Raw genomic sequence first — 21,249 nt, 5'->3', positions numbered from 1 at the left:
GGGCTCAGGGGCGCACTGCCGGGGGCGGGCAGAGCAGCGCACCCCCAAACCCAACCCCCCCCCCCCCTCCCCGCGTCCTCCCCACCGGGCCCCGGTGTCCGCGGGCCGCAGGGGCAGCTCCCCGCGGGTGGACGGGGACCCCCCCCCCACGGCTCCCCATTGCCCCCTCTGCCCGGCCCCCGGTCCCGCCGCCCGCTCCCCGCACCGGAGGCCGGGAGAGGCCGGTCCGGGGCCCCCACGGCCTCTCCCCGCGTGGGCTCTACCGGCGAAGGAGGTCAAACGCCAGCGGCGTCTGGCGGCAGCAAATTCATCATCGCGTTTGTTAAAAACGCCCCGCTGGAAACGGGCCTGGGGAAGGGCTGCGGGCGTGGGTGTGGGAGCGTGGGGAGCGGATGCCCACGGGCACCGCCTGCCCCCCGCGCGGGTGCGGGCAGGCGAAAATAAAGATCTGTGGGTGCCGTAGTTGTGTGCGGAGGGAAAGGGGCAGAGTCCCGGGGTCGGCTTGCGGCCACGACCTCGCGCATGGCCCGGCTACGCGGGAAGCGACCCGGTCATGCTTTTTTCTTGTCACCCATTTATATATTTATTTTCTGGAAAAAAAAAAAAAAAAAAGAAAAGCACCCTTATCATGTTGTTGTTGTTGTTACATGTATATTTATTTCCGGAACAACTTCACCCAAAAAAAAAAATAAATAAATAAATTTCGGAGAGACCGTAGCTTCGTGAATTCGCCCCCCTCCCTTCTCCCCCGTTTTTATCGGCGCCTCGGAGGCCCGTAGGGCCAGGCCCACCGGCCCGGTGCCCGCGGAGGGGCTGCCGCAGGGGCAGCGGCTGCAGACGGCGACGCAAACGGGGGGCGCGAGGGGAGCCCGAGCGAAGCCCCCCTGCGCCGGCGGAGAAGGGCTCAGCACCGGCCCCCGCCGGCTGCTGCCCCGGCCATGCCCGGCTTCGGCTCGGCTCGGCTCCGCTCCGTTTTTCACCGTTTCTCCAGCGAGGCAGCGCAGAGAGGCTGAACGCGGGGCTTTCGGGGACCGCCCGGCTCCCGAGCCGCCAACCCGCGCGTCGCCCCCGTCGGGAGCAGAGCGGAGCCTGGGGCTGCTGGGGCGTCAGCTCGGGAAGGGGAAGTTGGGGCTGCAGAAAAGTTGGTCACAGCCTTCGCCCGGCGGGTGGCAGAGCGGGCAGGGCCGCCGCCGCCGCCGCCTCGCCGCCGCCGCGCTGCAGGCAGCCGAGGCAGCGCTGGAGAGGCGGTGGGTTGCGAACAAACTTTGATTCCTGCTACAACAGATGTCAGAGTTTTCTTGGGTTTTGGCTGCGTCTGGGGACATCTTGTGATGTTTTAGAGAACAGGACATGATCTCACATGGCGAGAAGCTCTTTAGTTTCTTAATCATTTCACGGTTCCTTCAGAGGCTTTTTTCCACCTAAAACGTTTAGTTTCAGCTCAGTGATCAGCTGCAAAAGCTCGGCGGGGAGCGGAAGAGTTGAATTATTCCAACCTGCGAGAGCCCCTCAAAAAAAGGGGGGGGGGAGAAAACGAGAAAAAGAAGAAAAAGGAAAAGAGGAAAGAGAAAAAAAAAAAAGAGGAAAGAGAAAAAAGAAAAGAAAAGAGAAGAGAAGAGAAAAGAAGAGAAACGAAGAGAAAAGAAAAGAAGAGAAAAGAAGAGAAGAAAATAGAAGAAAATAGAAGGAAATAAAAGAAAAGAAAAGAAAAGAAAAGAAAAGAAAAGAAAAGAAAAGAAAAGAAAAGAAGAGAAAAGAAAAGAAAAGAAAAGAAAAGAAAAGAAAAGAAAAGAAAAGAAAAGAAAAGAAAAGAAAAGAAAAGAAAAGAAAAGAAAAGAAAAGAAGAGCAAATAAAAGAAAAGAGAAAAACAGGAAAAGAGAGAAGAGAAAATAAAACAAGGGAAAAGAACGAGAAAAGAAAGAGAAAAGAAAAAGAAGAAAAGAAAAGCTAGTAACCACACAACGTGGAAACTTTTTCTCTGTCCATTTCACCAAGTCCTGATAAATCGGGATGGATTTAGAGAAAACCTACGCGACTCCGCGGGCCGGCCGGACAGGTAGGACTCAGGCTCAGCATCGCAGGGAGACGGGGGGCTTCGCCACCGCGGGGGCCGTCTGGACCCCCGGCCGCGCCTGGCCCCTCCGCTCGGTGCGGTGGCGGCCGCTCACGCGTGGCCGTGGCGCGCCGGGGCCGGGTGGAACGCGGCGGGGCCGTCGGGGCCGTCCGAGGCGTGCCGAGGGGCCCCGCCGCGAAGTGTCGCGGCCTCCCCGGAGCTGCGGGGGTGGCCGCCCGCGGCCGCTGGTGCTCGGCAGCCGCCCGCCGCCCGTTACCGGCCTTCGGCGAGAGCCCGGCGGCGGCAGCGCTGGGAGCCCCCGCGGCGGCACCGGGGCCCGGCGGCCGGAGCGGGGCCCGCGCGGGCGTGCGGGCAGAGGAGGCCTCACCAGCTGCGTATAAAGAATGTAATTTCGAAGCGATCGATGGGGCCTTTTATTAGTTAAATCGCCTGAATAATCGTTTAATCGATAAAGCATTTCATTGCTCCGCGCCGCACGCCCCGGGAAGGCCGTCGAGGAGGAGGGAGGAGGGGGCTGCAGTGGGGGAGGGCGGGGGGCTCGGCCGCCTCTTGGCCGCACGATCGCGGCTCAGCTCTGCCCAGCACGGGACGGCCCGGGTCGGCCGGGCGCTGCGAGCCGCTCCGGGCGATGTCGCGGCCGGGGGCTGCCGCTGCGTCCTGGGCAGGGGTGGCGGGACGGGACGGGACGGGACCAGACGGGACGGGACGGGATGAGGGGGCTTAACCCAGGTGCCCCCGCGCTGCCGGCGCCGTGGAGGAGGAGGAGGACGAGGAGGACGAGGAGGATGAGGAGGAGGAGGAGGAAGGGGAGGAGGAGGAGGAGGAAGGGAGGGGTGCAGGGCCATGCCCGCCCCGCGCGGCTCGGCGCAGCGGCTGCTTGGTACCCGCACCCCGTTTTCCCGGGCCCGTCGGCGCCCCCCGCGCACGCAGACCCGGCTCCGGCCAGGCAGCCGCTGCCTCGGCCCCCGCAGCGGCCCCGCTCCCCGCTCCGCTCTCCCGGCCGCCCCGTTCCGTTGTCCCGGACCCCAGACCCGCGGCGGCCCGGCCCTGGCAGCTCCGCGCCTCCGGACCCCGGGCAGCAGCGGCCGGGCTCGGCTCCGCGTTTCTCCCGTGCCGGGCCGCACCGGGCTCTCTCCGCGGCTTCCAGCCTGTGGCCAGCCCCCGGTAGCCTCCGCCGGTGTCCCCGCGGTTCCCCCGTGGGACCCCTGGAGGGGGCACGGACGGCTCCCGTCCCGCCTGAGCCCCGCAGCGCGGCCGCGGAGCGCGCCCGCTCGCCCTCGAGGCTGCTCTCGCCCCTCCCCGCCCGGGGAGTTTTGGTTTTAACGAAAACGGCCCCCCTGCCGCCAGCCGACCCCCGCCGCCCTCGCAGACGGCAGCGAGCGATACCCCCCGGCGCGGCGGGGGAGCCCCGGGCTGTGCCCTCGCTGCCGCAGACGGGCACAGGGCGCCGCTGCCCCCTCGACGCCGCTGGGTGCCGCGGGCATTGGTCCCGGGGAGGCAGTTTGTGTTTGTTTCTTTATTTGTTTGCTTCTGATTATTTTTGGAGGTGCTGCGTGCACGGCTCCTGCCGCGCCGTCCGGGGCGGGGGCTCGAACAAACCTCCCCCCGCTTGCAGACCCCGCGGCCCGGGAGCGGCCCGAGCGCGCAGCCGAGAGCAGACCGCGCCGTCGAGGAGTCGGCACCGGGGCGGGAGGGCCGGGGGCGGGGGGGGAGGGAAGGGGGAGGAGAGCGAGGGCGGGGGCTCCACCATCTCGCCCCGACGGCTCGGCCGCCTGGCGGCGCCTCCCTGCGCACGTCGGGCAGCGGCAGGCCCGGCCCCGGCCCCACGCGGCGCTCCCCGACGGAGCGGGGCCGCGGAGGGCAGCGGGACGGGGCAGCCCCCGGGAGGGGCCACGAGGCCGTCGGGGGGCCGGGGCCCGGGGGTGCCGTCGGGGGCCGGGAGCGCGAGGCCCCGCCCCCTCCCCGCTCCTTCCCATCTCCCGCCCCCGCCGCCCGCAGTGGCCCCGGCGGCGGCCAATCAGCGCCGGCGCCTCCCGGCGTCCCGCTCTGCGATTGGCCGCGCCTCTTGAGTGACAGCCTTAGCCCCGCCCCGGCGCTGTCCAGCGGCGCGGTGCTGAAACCGCCCCGCGGCGCCCCCTGGGCGGGCGCTGCCCGCGGGCACCGGGCCGGGCGCGGGGCGTGCCCCAGGCCCGCGCCCCCCGCCCCGCCCCGCCCCGCCCCGCCCCGCCCCGCCCCCGCCCGCCACAACCCCCTCGGCCCGGCCGGGGCGGGCAGCGCGGCGGGCGCACGGCCCCAGCCCAGCCTCGGTGTCCCGGGCGCCCGGGGCCGCCGACGGCAGGCGGCGGCGGGGTGGGGTGGGGTGGGGAGGGGAGGGGTCCCCGAGCTGCCCCCGCCCGCGGCCAGCACCGGCGGCGATGGGCGCTGCGCACCCGCTCCCCAAGTCCGACGGCGGCAGCTAACGGCGCGCCCCGCCGGAGCCCCCTCCCCGCCGCTCCCCTCCTCCCTCCCTCCCTCCTTCCCTCCCTCCCTCCCTCCCTCCCTCCGCCCGTCCCCTCCTCCCTCCCGCCCCCTCGCACACACCTTCCTGCCGCCCGCCGCCGCCGCCGCCGCCGCCGCCGCCTCGCCCCTCTTCCCTCCGCCGCTCCGCCCGGGCTCGACAAGTTCCCGCAACTCGAGCCGCGCCGCCGGCTCGGCCGGACAGCACCGGGCGCGGCGCCGCTCGGGCAGCCCCGGCGGCCGCCGGACAGAGGAGCGGCGGAGCGGCGCCGCCGCCTGCCTCCCGCCGCTGCTTTCGGCCGCCGGACACAGCGACCCGGGGCCGCCGCCGGCCGCAGCACAAAGAGCCGTCGGGGCGCGCCGTTAGCTGCCGCCGGGGGACGGCGCCGGAGGCTCGGCGCCCGCCGGACCGCGCCGCTCGGGAGCCGGGCGAAAGGCAGCCCGGAGCCGCGCCGCCGCGGCTGCATGGCGCTGTGAGAGCCGCCGCGGCCGGCGGAGGGAAGGCGCACCGACGGCTGCGGGGCGGCCGGCGAGGCGGCGGTGCCTGCCCGAGGGAACGGCCGAAGGCTGCAAGTTGTGCACGGGGATCTGCGCTTGGCCGCCGGTGTCGGATACCCAAGTTTGGGGGCGTGCTTGTTTTTTTTTTTTCCTTTTTTTTTTTTTTTTTCCGCTCCGTTCCGTTTTGCTTCCTCGGCCGCCCCCCCCATCCTCCCCCGAGCCCCACACGCGAGCGCCGCCGCCGAACCGAGATCTGATCCGCCAGGCTGCCCGCTCCGGCTCCGGACCGCTCCGATGGAAATACACTGTAAGCACGACCCGTTTGCAGCAATGCATAGTAAGTAGGCTGCTAGTTCAACTTCTCTGACGCGGCAGGGCCGAGCCAGGCCGTGCGCCTTCGCGGACGGGGCCGCCGGGCTCGGTTCCCCCCCGCCCGCCCGCCGCTGCCGGCCGCGGGGTCCGCGGCGCCGGGGGGGAGGCGGCGCTGTCCCGGGGGTCCCGCCCGCGGGCGCCGACCCGGCCCCAAACGAAATCCTGGGCTGCGGCCGGGCGCGGGGCGCGGGGCTGGGCGGGCGGCAGCCCCCCGCACCCGTCCTTGGCGGCGCGGCGGGCGGGGGTCGCGGGGGTCTCCCGTCCCCGCCGGGGAGGCTGCTCGCGCCCGCTTCGGTGTTTTTGGCAGCGAGCAGGAAAAGGCGAAATGCTGCAGGCAGCCGGGTGGGTTTTTGTTTTATTTTTTGGTTGTTGCTCTTTGTTTTTTTTTTTTTTTTTTTTTTTTGATATATATATATTTTTTTCCCTGAGATTCCTCCTCCCGTAGAGAAAGAGCCGATGCATATATATATACACACACACACACACACTCCTAACTATATTTTTTTATCGATCTGTATATATGACACGGACTCATGCGTGTGTGTATATATATATTTATGTATATATATATGTGCAATCCCAAATCAAATATTTGGAAAGAAAGCTGCCCAGTATTTCTGACGAACGGAAAAGTTTGATCTGCGTTATTCCTGGTGTAGTCCAACGTTTTCATATACGTTAATTAAAACCGAAAAAACAGGCAATTTCGAAGGGCGCAAAGTGGGGATGGAGGTACTTTTTTCTTTTTTTCTTTTCTTTTTTTTTTTTTTAACCATATGAAGAAAGGCATAACAATTCCTTTGCGTGCTTTGCATCGGGAGCCGCGGCACAGAACAAGTGGGTAGCAGCACTGGTTAAGTTAACAGGTCGTGTGCGATGGGCTTGCCCGAGATTTGTTGTGCTTGAGAGGTCGGGGGAACACTTATCCATTAGCACAGTGTTATGTGAAATGACATCTTCTCTCACGGTGAGTTAAACGCTGCATTACGGCGAGAGATTGCGAGGAAATTTAAGGTAGAACTAATCTCATTTCCTAGTGCACCACAGCCTTTTAGCTAAAAGAAATTTGTTTTCAAAATAAAGCATCCAGCGATAGAGCTACAAATCTGTCTTTCTCCATCTTTCTCTCTCTTTCTCTCTCTCTCTCGTTATCTGCCTGCTCCCCTCTCTTTCTTTCTGTCCGTCACAAGATTTTGGAAGGTGTCTGGAGTAGCTCAGCACAGGCGGGATAGTCGCTGGTAGCTCTCTCCTGCTGCGCGTAAGACAGACTTTTATCTTCCACCAAAACATAGCTTCTTTTTAAGCTGTGGTTATTTCTCTCCCTTGATTGAACCGAATCGCGCTTTAAAAAGGAGAACTTAAAGGGCGGAAAAAAAAAAATAAAAAATCTGGGGGCTCCGAGGGGGAATCGCAGGTCCCCATATCCGGAGGGACCCGTTGTCTCGGAGCGCGTCTTCGCGGGCAGCGGCGCTTTCAGACGCGGAGCGTGCGGAGGAAGGGCTTCGCCTGAGGGCACCGGGCATCAGATGTGGGAGCGAACAGCGCGGGTTTCAGCGGCTCCCTCCATTAACCAAAGGCACGGAAAATAGGTGTCTTCTGCAGGAATTTTGTTGAAAAAGGGAAGAAAAAAAAAATAAAAAATCACTGCCCTCGCTCTGATACCGCAGCTGTTGAGGAGCAGACTTCAGTGCCAAAGTATCTCCGGACTCGCGTCTCTCCTCGGGAAAGACGAGGTGTGGGGGGGGTGGTTAAAAAAAAAAAATCCAAGCACGAAATCCCGGTGCCACGTCCCACAGGAGGGCGGTGGGAGCCGGGCGAAGGGCAGAGGGGCTCCCGCCCGGCGGGGGAGCAGAGCCCGCCTGCGCAGCCTGCGGGGCGCGACGCCGGGGGGCCCTACGCGGCCTCAGGAGCGAGCTCGGGCGGGGGCGACCGGCGAGGGTCGGCCCGGCCTCTCGCCGCGGCAGCCCCGAGGCGCACCGCACCGTGTCCGCGTCCCGTCCCTGCTCCCGTCCCCGTCCCCGTCCCCGCAGGGCTCTGCTCTGCCGGGAGGGGGGCGCCAAGAACCGGAGCCGGGGGTCCGGAGGGGGCCGGGGGCCCGGGATCGGGCGCGGGTCGGAGCGGCGGGGCTGGTGCGTGGCTGCGCTCCTGCCTCGGACCGGGTCGGTGTCCCGGGGCCGCCCCAAGCTCTCCGGAGCCGGAGGCGCACGGAGGGGCGGCGCGCCGGGACCCCCGTGCTGTGCCCCGCCGGGCTCCCGCAGTCCCGGTACGGGACCACCCGGCCGGGGCCAGCCCCGCACGGAGCTCCGGGGTGGGGGGGGCGGCCCGGCAGGTGCCGAGGGGACGGCGCCCGGCGCTTCGACGCCGCTCCCGCTTGAGCAGGCGGTGGCGGGGCTGGGGGCGTCCCGCGGACTCCCCGCGCCCCGCTCCGGGCCAGGGCGGGAGGCACCCGCAGCCTTTGTTCCCCCGGCGGCCACGGGGTGGGCTGGGCTTTCGGCCCGGAGAGGGTCTCCAAAGGAAATACTTTTTTCCTCCTCCCTTCCCCCTTTCCTTTCCCTCCTTTTCTCCTTTCCTTTCCCTCCCTTCCTCCCTTCTTTCCTCCCTCCCTTCCTTGCCCTCTCTACTTCCCTCCCTCCCTCCTTCCCTCCCTCACTTCTTCCTTTCCCTTTCCGGACCTCCCCCACCTGCACAATTTTGTCATTCGTACTGAATGCGCTGTCCATGATTTAACGTCATTAAAGCTGCTAGGAGGTGAAAACCCTGACATCTCGTTCACTACAGCGTTGTTGGGTTGCTCCTGCATTTTTACCCGTAGTGAGTAGTGGGTTTTCTTTCTTCCCCCCGGCCACGCTACCATTTCAGCATCAGCGCAGCGCAGCATTCCCTGTGCGCGACCGGGAGCTCCTTTGGCAGGTGCTGCTGAAGGCAGCCCTGCTGCCCTGGGTCTGCTCCCAACAAACTTGGGATACACCTCGAGCCTGCAGCGTCGTGCAGCCTCTGGGAAAGGTTTGCTCCTAACGCTGGTGACGGCAGAGCAGCACTTGTCTGCTCGTTGCAGGCTTTACCTGGCTTTGACAATCACATATTCTATATGGATTAATTATTTGTCCTGATAGTTTTAGGAGGTGTTTGCAAAGTTTGACAGCAGTTTGTCCGTGGTGCAATGGCTAGATTTAAATAAAACTGCTTTATTTATATATATATATATATGTATATGTATGTATATATATCTAAACACTGAGGCATTCGACTTGTCACTTTATTCAGTACCACTCAATTTCTGTGTAAATAGAGACATTTTCTCTATTATTTTTGTTCCAGCATTGACATCTGTACTGCCCCTATTGCTTGTTTGCAATTTCTCCACTCTCTCCAATCTAAGTAGTTTGGATGATTAACGTCACAAGGGTTAATTATATTTTCCTGCTTGGTGGATGGGATTATTACATACATGTTCGTGGGTTTTACACAATTTCACTACCATCCATCTAACTGGGTCCCATTTCCCATCAGACATATGACTCACCTTGCTAAAGGTGAACAGTGCAAATCTGTTACAAAAGGAATAATATATTGGGCTTGCCTCAGTGTTCACATTTCATTTGGATGATCATAATACCTGCCAAGACTGCTATAAATTATTGCAGCAGAAGACGTTCTCTGTATTTTTTTTTTTTTTCCCCACTCTCGATTAAGTTCAGTTGTTTTGAAAAAATAACGTTTAATTGCAGGTACCCCCTTTTGTGCCTAGACACAAATAATGTGTATGCTGAGCAGTCACCCAGCCTTATTTTACTTTGCTTCATAGCCGGCGGCTGGCTCTTTCCCACCAGCCACCTCCAGGCCTGCCCACAGAGTCTGTGGTCCGGCAGCCTCGGCCCTGTGTTTGGGAGGGCCACGACCCACACCTGGTGGGGCTGTGGGTGACCGTGCGTGGTCTCAGGTGGCCGTTTTCCAGCGCAGAGCCCTCTCTGCCTTCAGGCAGGTGGGTCCTCCCCGTTGGCGAGTGGCACAGGGGGCTGCGGGAAGCACATCCCCAGCGCCGCTGGGAGGACTGCAGCACACAGGTCTCTTCCAACTCTGACAACGCTGTTCTTTTCCTGCCTTTTCCCCCCTCCCCCGGTCTGTTTCAGGACATGGAGGTGTGAATCAGCTGGGGGGTGTTTTTGTGAACGGCCGCCCCCTCCCAGATGTCGTTCGCCAAAGGATCGTGGAGCTTGCCCACCAAGGGGTCAGGCCGTGCGACATCTCCAGGCAGCTCCGCGTCAGCCACGGCTGCGTCAGCAAAATACTTGGCAGGTAAGGGTGGGCGACAAATCTCTCGTGTCCATCAAGAGAAAAAACACCCTTAATTAAAGGTTACCGACACGCAAGGACAAGGGCTCATGATCACCACTCATGATTTTACGCGCCTGACGTGTAAAAAAAACCGCAACTGTTTATATGTTTATTTCGCGCTGTTCAAAGTCTCCTAGAGGTAATCCTAATGCACAGTGCACAATGCCACGTGTGATATTTGGTGTATATGTGGCATATATTCTGCAGTAGTCTGCTGTGAATACACAGAGAAATCTGCGAGTCAGCTTCAGTAAAATGGAGAGGAAAGAGAAGTTGGGGAACATTCAGGGAAAGTAACTCGTGCTTTCTGAAAAAGACTTACTTTTAGCAATTTTATCGTTCTACACTGCATGAATGTTCTTAAGCGTTCATTCACACACGCTATATTCAATCTGTCCCACTGTTTAATTTGAGGCCTTTTCTACTCTTGTGGTGGAATATGTTCTTAATTAGAGCAGAGAATACGATAAGTAGCTGTTAACCATCTTACATTTGGTTTTTTTTGGGAGTAGCTTTCCATTCAGGTGGAACTTGCTCAAACCAGTACAGAGACGGCAAATTAATCTCTGAATTCTTATAATTTCCTGATTTTGTTTTAAAATATGAATCAGATTCAGGTTTAAAAAATTCCTTTCTTCTTTGTATCTTCTGAGCATCATTTGTATAAAGTACTGTACTGAAGTAGTTTCGGATTCCAGGTTGAAAATTCTGAGGTATCTAACCATCTTATAGTAAGGACATTTTAAATTATTATTATTTTATTCTTGTTGCTGTTATAATATATCTGTACTTTTCTTTTATATATATAATTTGTAAAAGTTAATTTCTGACATATTCACTAAACTTTAACAGTTAATTTCATTGATTAGCATTTTACTTCTACTGTTACTATTTGTACCTCTTTTCCATTTTTTAATCAATTAGCTTTACTGGTCATTCCATAGATGTAAAAACTGTTAAAGGACCTTTTTGTTGTAGCATGCATGAGGTCCTGCTCTGATTAGCAGCATTTCTGATCTCTCAGTGACAATTTAAGTGTTCACAAGCAAATTTACTTGCTGAAGTCATGGACCCCCCTGGTTTTGTAGCAGACAGCATTCTTTTCCCTGTAACACCCTGTTATCTTCAGTCAGCTTAACCGCTGAACTCTATCTCACTAGTCTTGGACAGTGTGCTTTTAGAGTTGCATGAGCTGGCGTGCGGGTTAAGCTGAGCATCTGTCCTTCTTCTCTCTTGCATTAGCTGCTCAGAGGTGCATTCCCTTCAGGTTGTAACCATTCCTCCTGGTCGTACATTGGCGTGACTTTAAAGGACATCGACACGTTTACTACTTGATAGAGAAAAACTTTCTGAGGGCTTTATTTGAGACCTGCCTGCCCCTCCCAGGCTATTTCATACTGTTAGAGCTGTGCGTCCATGCTCAGTACGGGTTTCTGCTCCTGGTGTGACCATTATATAGTTTGCTTTGTGATGCTCCGCACTGCAGCAGACTTACCAGCAATTCCCATCAGGACCAATGTAAAACTAAGAAATGGGCAATTTATTTACTGGGCAAATGTCCAGTGGTTTTACTTTTGCTCGTTTGAATAGATTTATCATTAGATACATTTGCGGTATACAGCTGAGAATGAAGCTCCAAAGCTTTGTCATTAAAGTTGTCAAAAATAAATTGGAATTTCATACCTCATTATTTTCATAACTAATAATTACGGTGGGTAAAATGTCACTGTAATTGGAGCTCTGTGTGTGTGTGTGTTTGTGTGTGTGTGAAGAACAGGAATCCTTACGAAAAATCTTTACATTTGGAATTTTATGGTTGGAGTTTTCCTATCAGCCTTCAACACAGCCTTAACAATCAGCCTTGTATTGGGCAGCCCACAGGGTGGGGACCAGATGGTTGCAGTGCAGGTGACGCTATCTCTGTCCCAGAGGTAGGTTCTGCAGGGGTGCACAATATTTACCTGCGTTGCCCATTTGTTGGCAGCAAAAGGCCTGGACCTTGTGCACGTGAAATGAATCTGACTGCAGCCAGCCTTGTCTTTAAAATGGAGATGGGAGTCAGGGATGCCAGCACTGTGCAGTCTGCCACTGCTTCGTGCTGCTCCCTCCGTTAGTTGCTTGGGTGAACCAGAAGGCGTCGGCAGCAGTGTTGCTGGTAATTCACTGACCCCTGCTGCAGGCCAGTTCTCCTAGCTGCCCAGGAAGATGGGTCCGAGCCCAAACCTGCGCCCTTCCACGCAAGACAAGCCGCCTGCGAATGTGTGTGAGCTTTTGCACGGCTCGAGGTGGTGAGGGTTGTTCTCCATCAGTGGGGTAGCTGGCCGCAGGATGCTGCCCGAAGATGCAGCACAGGCGTGTGAGAGATGAGCACAAAGGAACGCTTGTAAAATCCATGGTTTCAGATGGAAGGAAGAAAATTACAACTTTCTGTTTGGGTAACATTTATCGTATGGCTTCCTTTCACACCCTTCTTACAGTAGAAGTTCTACTAGAAACGGTTATGAAGCTGGGGATGTAAGGTTTTAGAAAGTTTGTGATCCAAGTTTGCCTTCATGTTATTATGTCCTCAGGAAATTAAGCACAGGAGGAGCAAAATACTACCCTCCTGCCCCAGCTCTCTGAGGAAGAATAAAAACTAGTGACCTGACAGAAATTTAACCAGCATGGTTGCATGAGACAGGCTTTCACTGCTGGAAAGACTGTAATTTTATTATTAATATTATAATAATAATAATTATTATTTTTGTATAAAGGGTATGGCAAGTAGCTGCAGAGAAAACACATTAAGAAATAATCTTACATTCTTATTTGGTAGTCTTTTCTGAGCGCAGAGAGCAGTCGGTGGGCATGTTTAAGATGCTAAGAGACTACATCTTGGTGGGTCTCTGGTTGAAAGGCTCATGAAGTCAGGGTCTATTCAGAAAGGATGAGCCAGATAAGGGCAGCTAGGGCAGTGGTTGCAGGTAGCCTGGGGATTTATGTTTCATCTGGTTACAAGGAAATTCACAAGATACAAAAAGTGCATGGCCAGGAGAATATCTTGTGTGTTGCACTCCCTGAAATCTCAGCACAGAGGGGCGTGATTTCATTCCTAGTCTCTTCTCTGGTCTTCGGTGGGTAGTATTTTATGGACATATTTTAAAAGCATTTTCAAGACTTATTAAAAAGGGGGAGATGGATAGGGCTGGGGATCCCAGCTGTGACATTTTGTTGCAATTCTATTAAAGGCAGTTGTGCCTTTACATGTGATTTACATGCAAAAAAAAGAAAAAAAAATTCTGTCTGACATATCTCAGTCAGTTTAGGGGTGCACTCCTACCACCTTCCCTTGTATGACAGCAGAACTGCTCGCGTGTGTAAAGATCGTGTACGTGAGAATGGATCGTGGAGCTGGTCAGATAAACCAACACCCAAAACTGAACCCCTTGAGAATGTGGACAGCTCCTTTTACCTTAAAATTTATGGTTACAACTATTAGAAACATAATATTAAAAATAATATATTCCAAAAAATATTAACTATTAAAACAGTAACATATATATTGAAACAGTTAAATGGGAAAAAGGTATGCCAACATATTTATTTTGAAGGTGCAAATAAAATACGATACCCAGCCTTCATTTCACTGTGAAATGGTAACACATTCTAGATATTAATGACAGAGAATTTCATTAGAAACAGTAATTTACTACAAAAAGTGGTCTTTGGTGTGATTTGTTTCTATTATTGCCAATACCCCTGATTAATAACACGTATTTGCACTTAATTTTGGATCCCGGAATGCCTTTTAGTCTTGCACAGTGTTTTATTTTTTTTTTTTTTGTCTTTCTGTTATGAAAAAATATATATTCTATGCTATGGCCCAATTCCAATTACTATAAGTTAATCTACTAGGTGATAAAACACTACATAGGCAGGAAATATGTATGTTAAAGTGAAGATGTATCTCAGGATTTGCTGGGGTTTGGTTACCTTGAAATTATGTTCTCTATAAATCTCAAAGCATGTTCTCTGTCTATTTGTGATAACTGAAGGTTTGTTTTGGATGTTGTCCCAGGTATTATGAAACCGGTAGTATTAAGCCTGGAGTGATTGGAGGATCAAAACCAAAGGTCGCCACACCCAAAGTCGTCGAAAAAATTGCAGAGTACAAACGCCAAAATCCTACCATGTTTGCCTGGGAGATCAGGGATAGACTTCTTGCTGAGAGAGTATGTGATAATGACACCGTGCCCAGCGTCAGTTCAATTAACAGGTAAAGATGTGTATGGTCTTGGGGAGGGACTTTGCTAGAACGTGTTGTTCTCTGAATTCTCATTTGTTGGTAGAAATGTGTGTTTTGGGTTGTTTGCAAGAAATGCAGTTTACATGTGTTTACATAATGTATTTGGGGCTTTGGAGTGGCTGTGGGTTCACCCTGGTGGCGAAAGCCTCACGGTCATAAATATTTCCTAGGACTGGGCAGGTTGTGCTATTGGCCTTTGCTTCTTTTCTGTCCTTTCCCATTCCCTAATCCATGCCTTGCAGTTCTTGCTGGTTGAGATCTGTGTTGATTTGACCCAAATGAGGCCTCCACTGTGCTGGTACTTCCTCTTGGGGAATGCTGAGACTGCAACTGAGTTGCGTGGTGGTGTTGATCTGGAAAAAGACAGGCACCTAGGCACCTCAGGAGATGATCCATAGCACAGGTCTCAAGGTCTTTCTGTCCTGCTCAGTACTGCTGCAGTTGACCTAGAACTCTGCTGGCCACGGTCTGGTACTGTTAGCATGAATAAAACAGGGAAATTTTTAGCAAGAATAAACCAGGGAAAACCCTCTCAAGTACTTAGCTGTATCTCCAGCCCTCCAGAGCGATAATAGGGTATTAATACCTGGAAGGCAGAGCATGCAGGCACCCTCAAGCACACCAACAGCCCCTGGCAAGCCGAGTCTTTTCATTTTCTCTCTGGAGTATTTTCTGTACCGGGCTTTGGTCTCACTGCTCTGGTGAGATGGTTCTCTCTTGTGCAATTTCATGCGAATTCTTTGAGTGCAGCTAGCTATAAAGCCCCATCTGTGTCCATGGACGTGAAATAAATTGATGCACTCTTCTTTTATTGGCTATCCCAACCTGATTTGCATTCATGGAGTTGCCACTTGAGTAGCAGGAGTGACTTCCCCAGTGTCAGTGCAGAGTGGTGGCTCTGTCTTGCTGAACTAAGAGTTGAGTCATCCATCTGCATGGTTAAGTGCAAAAACGGGTGAGTTCACTCACAGCCTTTGCTGCTGCCTGGAAGTTCCTGACTAGCTTAGACTCTGAAACAGCACTTGGTAATGCTATGGACATTGCATTTTCAATTTAAAAAAAGGATTTGAGGAATGATATGGACACCACGAAAATTGAAAGAAAATCCTGTTCTGTCTGTTCTCAGCTAACTAAGGGCAGACTTTGCTTGCGTAAAAGTCAACTCAGCACCTGTCATGTCAGAAGCATTAATGCTGCTATGAGCAGTCCTGTGTTTATGTAGTAGGGCTTCAAGCATTCTCCAAAAGACTGCCGAAAATGCACTCGTAGCTCTAGAATGCAGACACTAAGTAGGTTCCAGTGTGTTTTGATCCACTTTCCTTATTCTGCCTCCTGCTTTATCCTTGATAATGTCTGTGCACTCATTGACTTCTCATCAGAATCTCTGTTTCACGATCTACAGCCAAGTTATTTGGCTGGAAATCTCATTCTTTCTCACCTGCATGCAACTGTGGCTAAGATCTTTCCCTTTCCTGAAGGGTGTGAAACCCCTTTTGAAATCCACATGATCTTTTTGAGTCAGCTTGTTTACCTGGAGAACTGTTTTTGCCAGCCTAGGAGCACATCCCCAAAACCCAAAACTGTTATGCCAAGAGCCTGGAAGCTACATCAAAATACTTGGCTTTAATGCTAAATCCTCACAGTTCTGTGGTGCAGTCTTTGGACTTGTCCTTCCACGTTTCAAGACTTGGCAGATAGGGCTATCATGCAGCAAGGGTGCAAACTTCTGGTATGAAGGCGTAATGCCCTTATTCAGCCCTGAGGTGCAAGTGGGATGTTGCATTTTAGCCACCGATGTCAGCTCCCACCAGAAACCAGAAGGACCAGAAGGTTACTGCCTTGGAAGAAGCAAGGTGAACTGAGCCATAATCCTTCCTGCAGTGGCAGCCTGCAGTGTGGAGAGGAGTGATTCTCCAGGGCTGTGCCGTGGAGAGCTGCTGTTGCTGTTGCTGAGAGTTGAGGGGCTGGGGCGCTGCCCTGTAAAGCCTCTGTGGTGGTCTACACATAGCATGTCCTTGCTACGGAGGGTGCATTTCAGCAGATGAATTTGAGTTGCTGCCCCCTTATATAAATGAATAACAACTACTATTATTAATTAGTAACATTAATTAATATTAATAATAGGCCACTCTTCCGCAGCAGGAGCAACTCTGTGCAACTAAGGCATAATTAATCACTGCGACTAGCTTTGCTCAGATAAGCTGCCCAGCTGCTTCGGCGTGCTCCAGTCCCCTGTCCCTCCAGAGATGAAGATATTTCTGTGTCGGAAGGCCCCAGACACCCTTCCTTTGGCATGACAGGAAGGAAGCCTTGTGCAGGGTGCTATTTTCAGTCGTGCTCGTGTGGGGTCCTTTGTCATCTTTGGCTGTGTGCTCTCCCCCACCAATCTGCCTGCACAGCTCCCTGCAGCTCCCGTGTGCAGCCAGCTGGTTTGGCCCTGCGTGGAGGCAGAAGAAGCAAGGGACCCCATCACCAAGGAGTTTGAAGACGTCTAACAGCCAACAGCTTCACCTTGGTGCTGACGGATGAATGTAGACTTGTTTTCACACCTAGCCCCATAGCAGGAAGGGAAGGGGCAGGCAGCGAGTCCTGTGCTGGGGAGGGGGCTGGGGGTCACCAGTACAGGTTCCTGTACAGGCTCACGGGCTAACTTTCCAGCAAGAAACAGTTTTGTGTTCTCATGACGCATCCCCACGCCACATCTGTCTCACACCTCCCATCCCCTCCTCTCCCCTCTTCCAAATTCAAGGCAGGCAGAAATGGGAAAAGAGTTTGCTAGGTAAACACAGGATAAATGCTTACCGCAGCATTACAACTGCGTAAACAGTGCATAAAACAGAGACATGTGATTTGACTAAGGAGTGTGCCTCGCTCAAGCCCGTTTTGATTCCACTGCAGCCTTTGGCAGAATTGTGTAACCCCTGGAGGTGTTTCAGACCCCTTCTTTTCTTTTTTAACAGTGCATGGGCAGGTGAGCGTTTGATAGAGCACTTCCTCAGCTCTTCTTAACAGCTGCCCTTTGTCCTGTAACACAACGCATGCCTTTTGTTGTCTCTACTCATTTGAATGTTTCCTGATTTACATCATTCTGTCTCAGAGCAGAGGCTGTCCCCAGCAATGACAATGTAGTAATTCAGCTTTTAAGATTAGCATTTAATCCACCACATTTTTGTTTTAATATTAATTTGGATAAGCAGAATCCTTTCGGAGGTATCCAGGTTCTCTAGATGTGCAAGTACTATTCCCGGGGTGGGTTAGTGACAGACCTACAAATGTGTCCAAGCACCCATGGCTGCAGATAGCAGTCCAGTGGAGCGCTTGAACTCGGTAGTGTCTGGTTCCCCGAAGATGTGGTGTTGGGCCTAGCCGGTGGCCAAATAGCTACCGAAATGTCCTTCCTGGGCATTAAGGACTATGTCTTCAAAGGGACTGAAGCACCGCTCTCTGCTGGATCTCAAGGGGTGTATAGGAGTTGGTCATGTCCCTAATGTCCCTAATGACTTGGTCTGGTGGCAAAAATGTAGTCCAGGGTCTGCCTGCAATACACAGAAAGAAATTTTTGTATTGATGTAGATATCCCAAAGTGAAAAAGTAGAGTATGGTGTGTCCCCTGTGATTGTATGCTTAATGCTAAGTAGCCATTTCTTTTCAACTGCTTACAGGATCATACGAACAAAGGTGCAGCAGCCACCCAATCAGCAAGTCCCAGCCTCCAGTCACAGCATAGGTAAGAAAAGCTTTTTTTTTTTTATATATTAAAAAAATAGCATAATGGATTACAAATATTCTAAAGAACTTTTAATCATTCTTATGGACAGATAATTCTGCATAAAACACTTCAGCACACGTGCTAATGCACCTTCTTTGTCATTCTCCAAGGACTGAACATAGTAAATGAATTTTATAAATACTGTTAAAAGGTTTTGACTTTTACTGATTATTATGATAAATAGCTTTCACCATGAGACAGAAAATTGAAATCTAAACCAAAAAAACCCCACTAATGGGGGTCTATAGAATGTCAGATAATTAAAGTAATAAATCAAGAAAGGGATACTTATTCATAACATTTTCTGCATCATTAGTCAGTAAGTAGTTTTGAATGTGTTTTTTTTTTTTTTTTTTTCATCTATCAACCATCCCTTCCATAATTCTTTGTGCACTTGCAGTCTTGAGTGAAGAAGTAGCAAAACTTTCCTAAACTTTAATTTAGATGCAGACCAGCAATACTCAGCCTGGACTTATGCAAGGCTGCTGGAGGTGGTCTCTGGAAAGGGTGTCCTGACTGATGAGGCAGCCTCTGCGGCAAAAGTCGCTGTGGCAAAGATAAGATCATGCTTCTTATGCAGGAGGGAGGCAGACAGGTGTGTGTGCGTCTCAGTTCTGTGTGTTCAGACTTCCACCCGTGAAATGGGCAAAGCGCTCCCTGACTTTTTTTTGGCAAAGGTAGGCTGGTGCTGTGAGAGGCACAGTATCTCACACAGATCTGTGTTACATGCTGAGCTTATCCCACAGATCGTGCTCCAGTCCAGCATCCTGGGTCCGTCTTTCTTGAAAATGCCAAAATAATCTCTGTGGAGGGAAAGCAGCCATCAGATTGCTCTGGTAGCTTAGGGGCTGCCTCTCACTGACTGCCTGGCCTTGTCTTGCCTTGCAGCCTCCACAGGGTCTGTCACCCAGGTGTCCTCTGTGAGTACAGACTCTGCCGGCTCGTCCTACTCCATCAGCGGGATTCTGGGGATTGCCTCCCCCGGCACCGAGAGCAACAAGCGCAAACGAGATGAAGGTAATGGCAGCGGCTTTCTCTGGGGGTGCTGGGACCATGCGTGCTGGTGGGCAGCTGGCCTTGGTGGCAGTGGGGCTCCTTGTATTGATTACCTGAAGTAAAAAAAAAATGCCAGGGAGGTGTCGCCATCCACAAAGATACAGAAAATTAACAGTAGAGCAGTCTGTGATGCTGCATTTATCAGGGGCTGTTGTCAGCCCCGATGGCAGAGGAAACAAGTGACTGTGGCTTGAATCGAACATTGCCTGCAGTCCTCAAATCAGGGTTTATAGTTGTCCTTCACTAGTAAGAGCTGGGGTCAAGACCACATCACTTGATGTGCATGGGAGCAGAGGGCACAGCAGGGGCTTAGTGGCAATGCTGCAGGCAAGCGTGCGGGAAAGCACTCAGGTAAGATGTCTCTGGCTCCTACCAGTGGGTGGGAGGCCCATGGGTGCTCTTTTTTCTAATGTGCTGCCACCCTGCCCTCCAGAACATCAGATTCCCACTTCTTGCCTTTGAGCTCCTGTGCTTCTAGAGAAACAGGCTAAAAACAGGCAAGGAGCACGGAGTCTCTGTTGCACGAGCAGAAGGTAGGTGTCTGCAGATGTCCTGTTGGATTATAGAGTAATTTTCAGTTTACTAAAACTGTGGAAAGACTGCTGAGAGCTTTGTGGGGTTGATTTCAGTCACATGGGAAGCGGCTGTGAGTATAAAACTGAAAGTTCAGGTAGTTGCTGAATATGCCTGTTTTAGTTAAATCTGTGATTGCACTTTTTTTTTTTTTTTTTTGTTTCTTCCCAAATCAAAGCCATAAGTGCACAGATAAGTATATATATTAAAGCAGGTGAAGTAGAATTTTTATTTATTTATTTTTTTTTTTTTTTATGAGTAGGAAAGAGGCAGTTTGTGTTGCAAGTTATGTGACTCTTTCATGGCGTTGTCCTGAAGCTCCAGTTCTTGGATGTGTGTGATTACAGATTCACTGATTTAAGCAAGAAGGAAGAACTCACAATTGTAGATTAAAGATTTAAATGCTTCCTTGGGAAGATCAGAGGCATAGCTGAGAAATTCCCCAGCCTTTGCCAATTGACTATTAGAAGAGATCACATGATTTATAAAACAACCCCGTTGTTTTGGCAGTATGAGTCATGATTTTTGAGCTTGTAAGTTGGACAGCAATGCTGTCTTCAGCAGACCATTTAAATTGCTTTTCTAACAGCTTGCAGCTGCAGATTTGGAGAGGTGTGTGAAGGACAGACTTTGTACATAACCTGATATTTTAACATCTTTGTTCATTTGAAGGGGATCCCAGGGAGACTCTATAACCCCTCCTCATCCTGCTCAGCAAAAGTTATCCCTGCACAGCTAGATTTGAGGTGTTCACGAAGGAGTCCCAGGTCTCTGCACTGCAGATGACAAAAAGGTGAATCAAATGCTAGCCTGTAAGGTGAAGAAGAGAAGCATGTCATCTTTTAATTGCAGACTGTATCATGATGCAGATGCACAAGGGGGCAGAGTTAACTTTACCATTTACAGACTTGTGAGAGCTGGAGGGAGACTACCTCCATAGCAATCCTGTTACATCACCTCTTTAACATATCGCTTCTTTTCTCGGTAGCTGTTGCAGGATGCATGCCTGCTGCTGTAACTTTGTATTTTTGTTCACATATAAATAGAGCCACAGTGTGCAGCATTTGTCTGGTGATCCTGGCTTCCCTTGGCTGGGGAATGAAGTAGGGTGCAGTCACCCCTCAGTTCTTCCAGCTGCATTGAGTGCTTGGTGTGATTCATTATCCAGTTTTGTTCTCCTCACTCTTGACATTTTTTTAGCGAATGTCACCAGTCTTTATCCCAGTAGGGAGCTTGCTGGGTAGCAACAGGGGCAAACCAAATCCGACAGTCTTTATTGGTTTATATAGCTGAAGGTGTCATTTTTTTCCCTGCTTTAATATGGACTTGGAGCAGATGTGCCTTCGTGGGGGATCGGTTGCTTTCACTTGTGGTTAAAGGACATACTACTGGAGACTGACACAAGAAGCAGGCTGTTCTGTAGCTAGGCAGAGAGTTACCGTCAATCTCCTCAGCTCTGAGCAGCAGATGCTGCTGGGAAGCAGTCTTGCTATTTTGCTTTCAGATTCCCTCCTCTGACTTTTGTGGCTTCAGATTCATCTGGCCCCGCAGCTTAGAAAAAGGCTGTAAAAGAGCAGGTGGGTGGCAGAAATGTGCAGAATGATCTGATTGACCCACCTCCTAATGAGCAGGATTTGTTTTAGCGAAGCCAAGGATGGGCACAAAGGCAGGTAGTGAGACCCTGTGTCAGACTGAGCTGTATGCTCCACCAAGTGATTACAGATGCCAGCAGTGAAGGAACTTATTTTATTGTACTTCTCGAAGCTGGTCAGGTGGCCGATGATTGTCCT

General features: G+C 52.7%; 1 protein-coding gene across 4 annotated transcripts in view; it reads left to right on the top strand.

The window, feature by feature from the left end:
- Positions 1 to 710: 710 nt before the first annotated feature.
- The window catches only part of PAX5 (paired box 5), a 133,409-nt gene continuing 112,870 nt past the window's right edge, over positions 711 to 21,249 (top strand). The window contains exons 1-5 of one of the 4 annotated variants that reach the window (XM_068667014.1): positions 711 to 2,057; positions 9,572 to 9,737; positions 13,834 to 14,031; positions 17,724 to 17,788; positions 18,719 to 18,847. In XM_068667014.1, the coding sequence (XP_068523115.1) occupies positions 2,012 to 2,057; positions 9,572 to 9,737; positions 13,834 to 14,031; positions 17,724 to 17,788; positions 18,719 to 18,847 (604 nt within the window). In that variant the 5' untranslated portion in view covers positions 711 to 2,011. Of the gene's footprint in view, positions 2,058 to 5,253; positions 5,407 to 9,571; positions 9,738 to 13,833; positions 14,032 to 17,723; positions 17,789 to 18,718; positions 18,848 to 21,249 lie in introns of those variants that run through there. The other 3 variants (XM_068667016.1, XM_068667015.1, XM_068667017.1) reach the window with 3 other exon arrangements.

Source organism: Anas acuta, chromosome Z (assembly GCF_963932015.1).
Source record: "Anas acuta chromosome Z, bAnaAcu1.1, whole genome shotgun sequence".
In the NCBI taxonomy this organism is placed as follows: Eukaryota; Metazoa; Chordata; class Aves; order Anseriformes; family Anatidae; genus Anas; species Anas acuta.
Note: the sequence above shows the minus strand (reverse complement) of the source record. Positions and strands in the feature narration are given on the sequence as shown.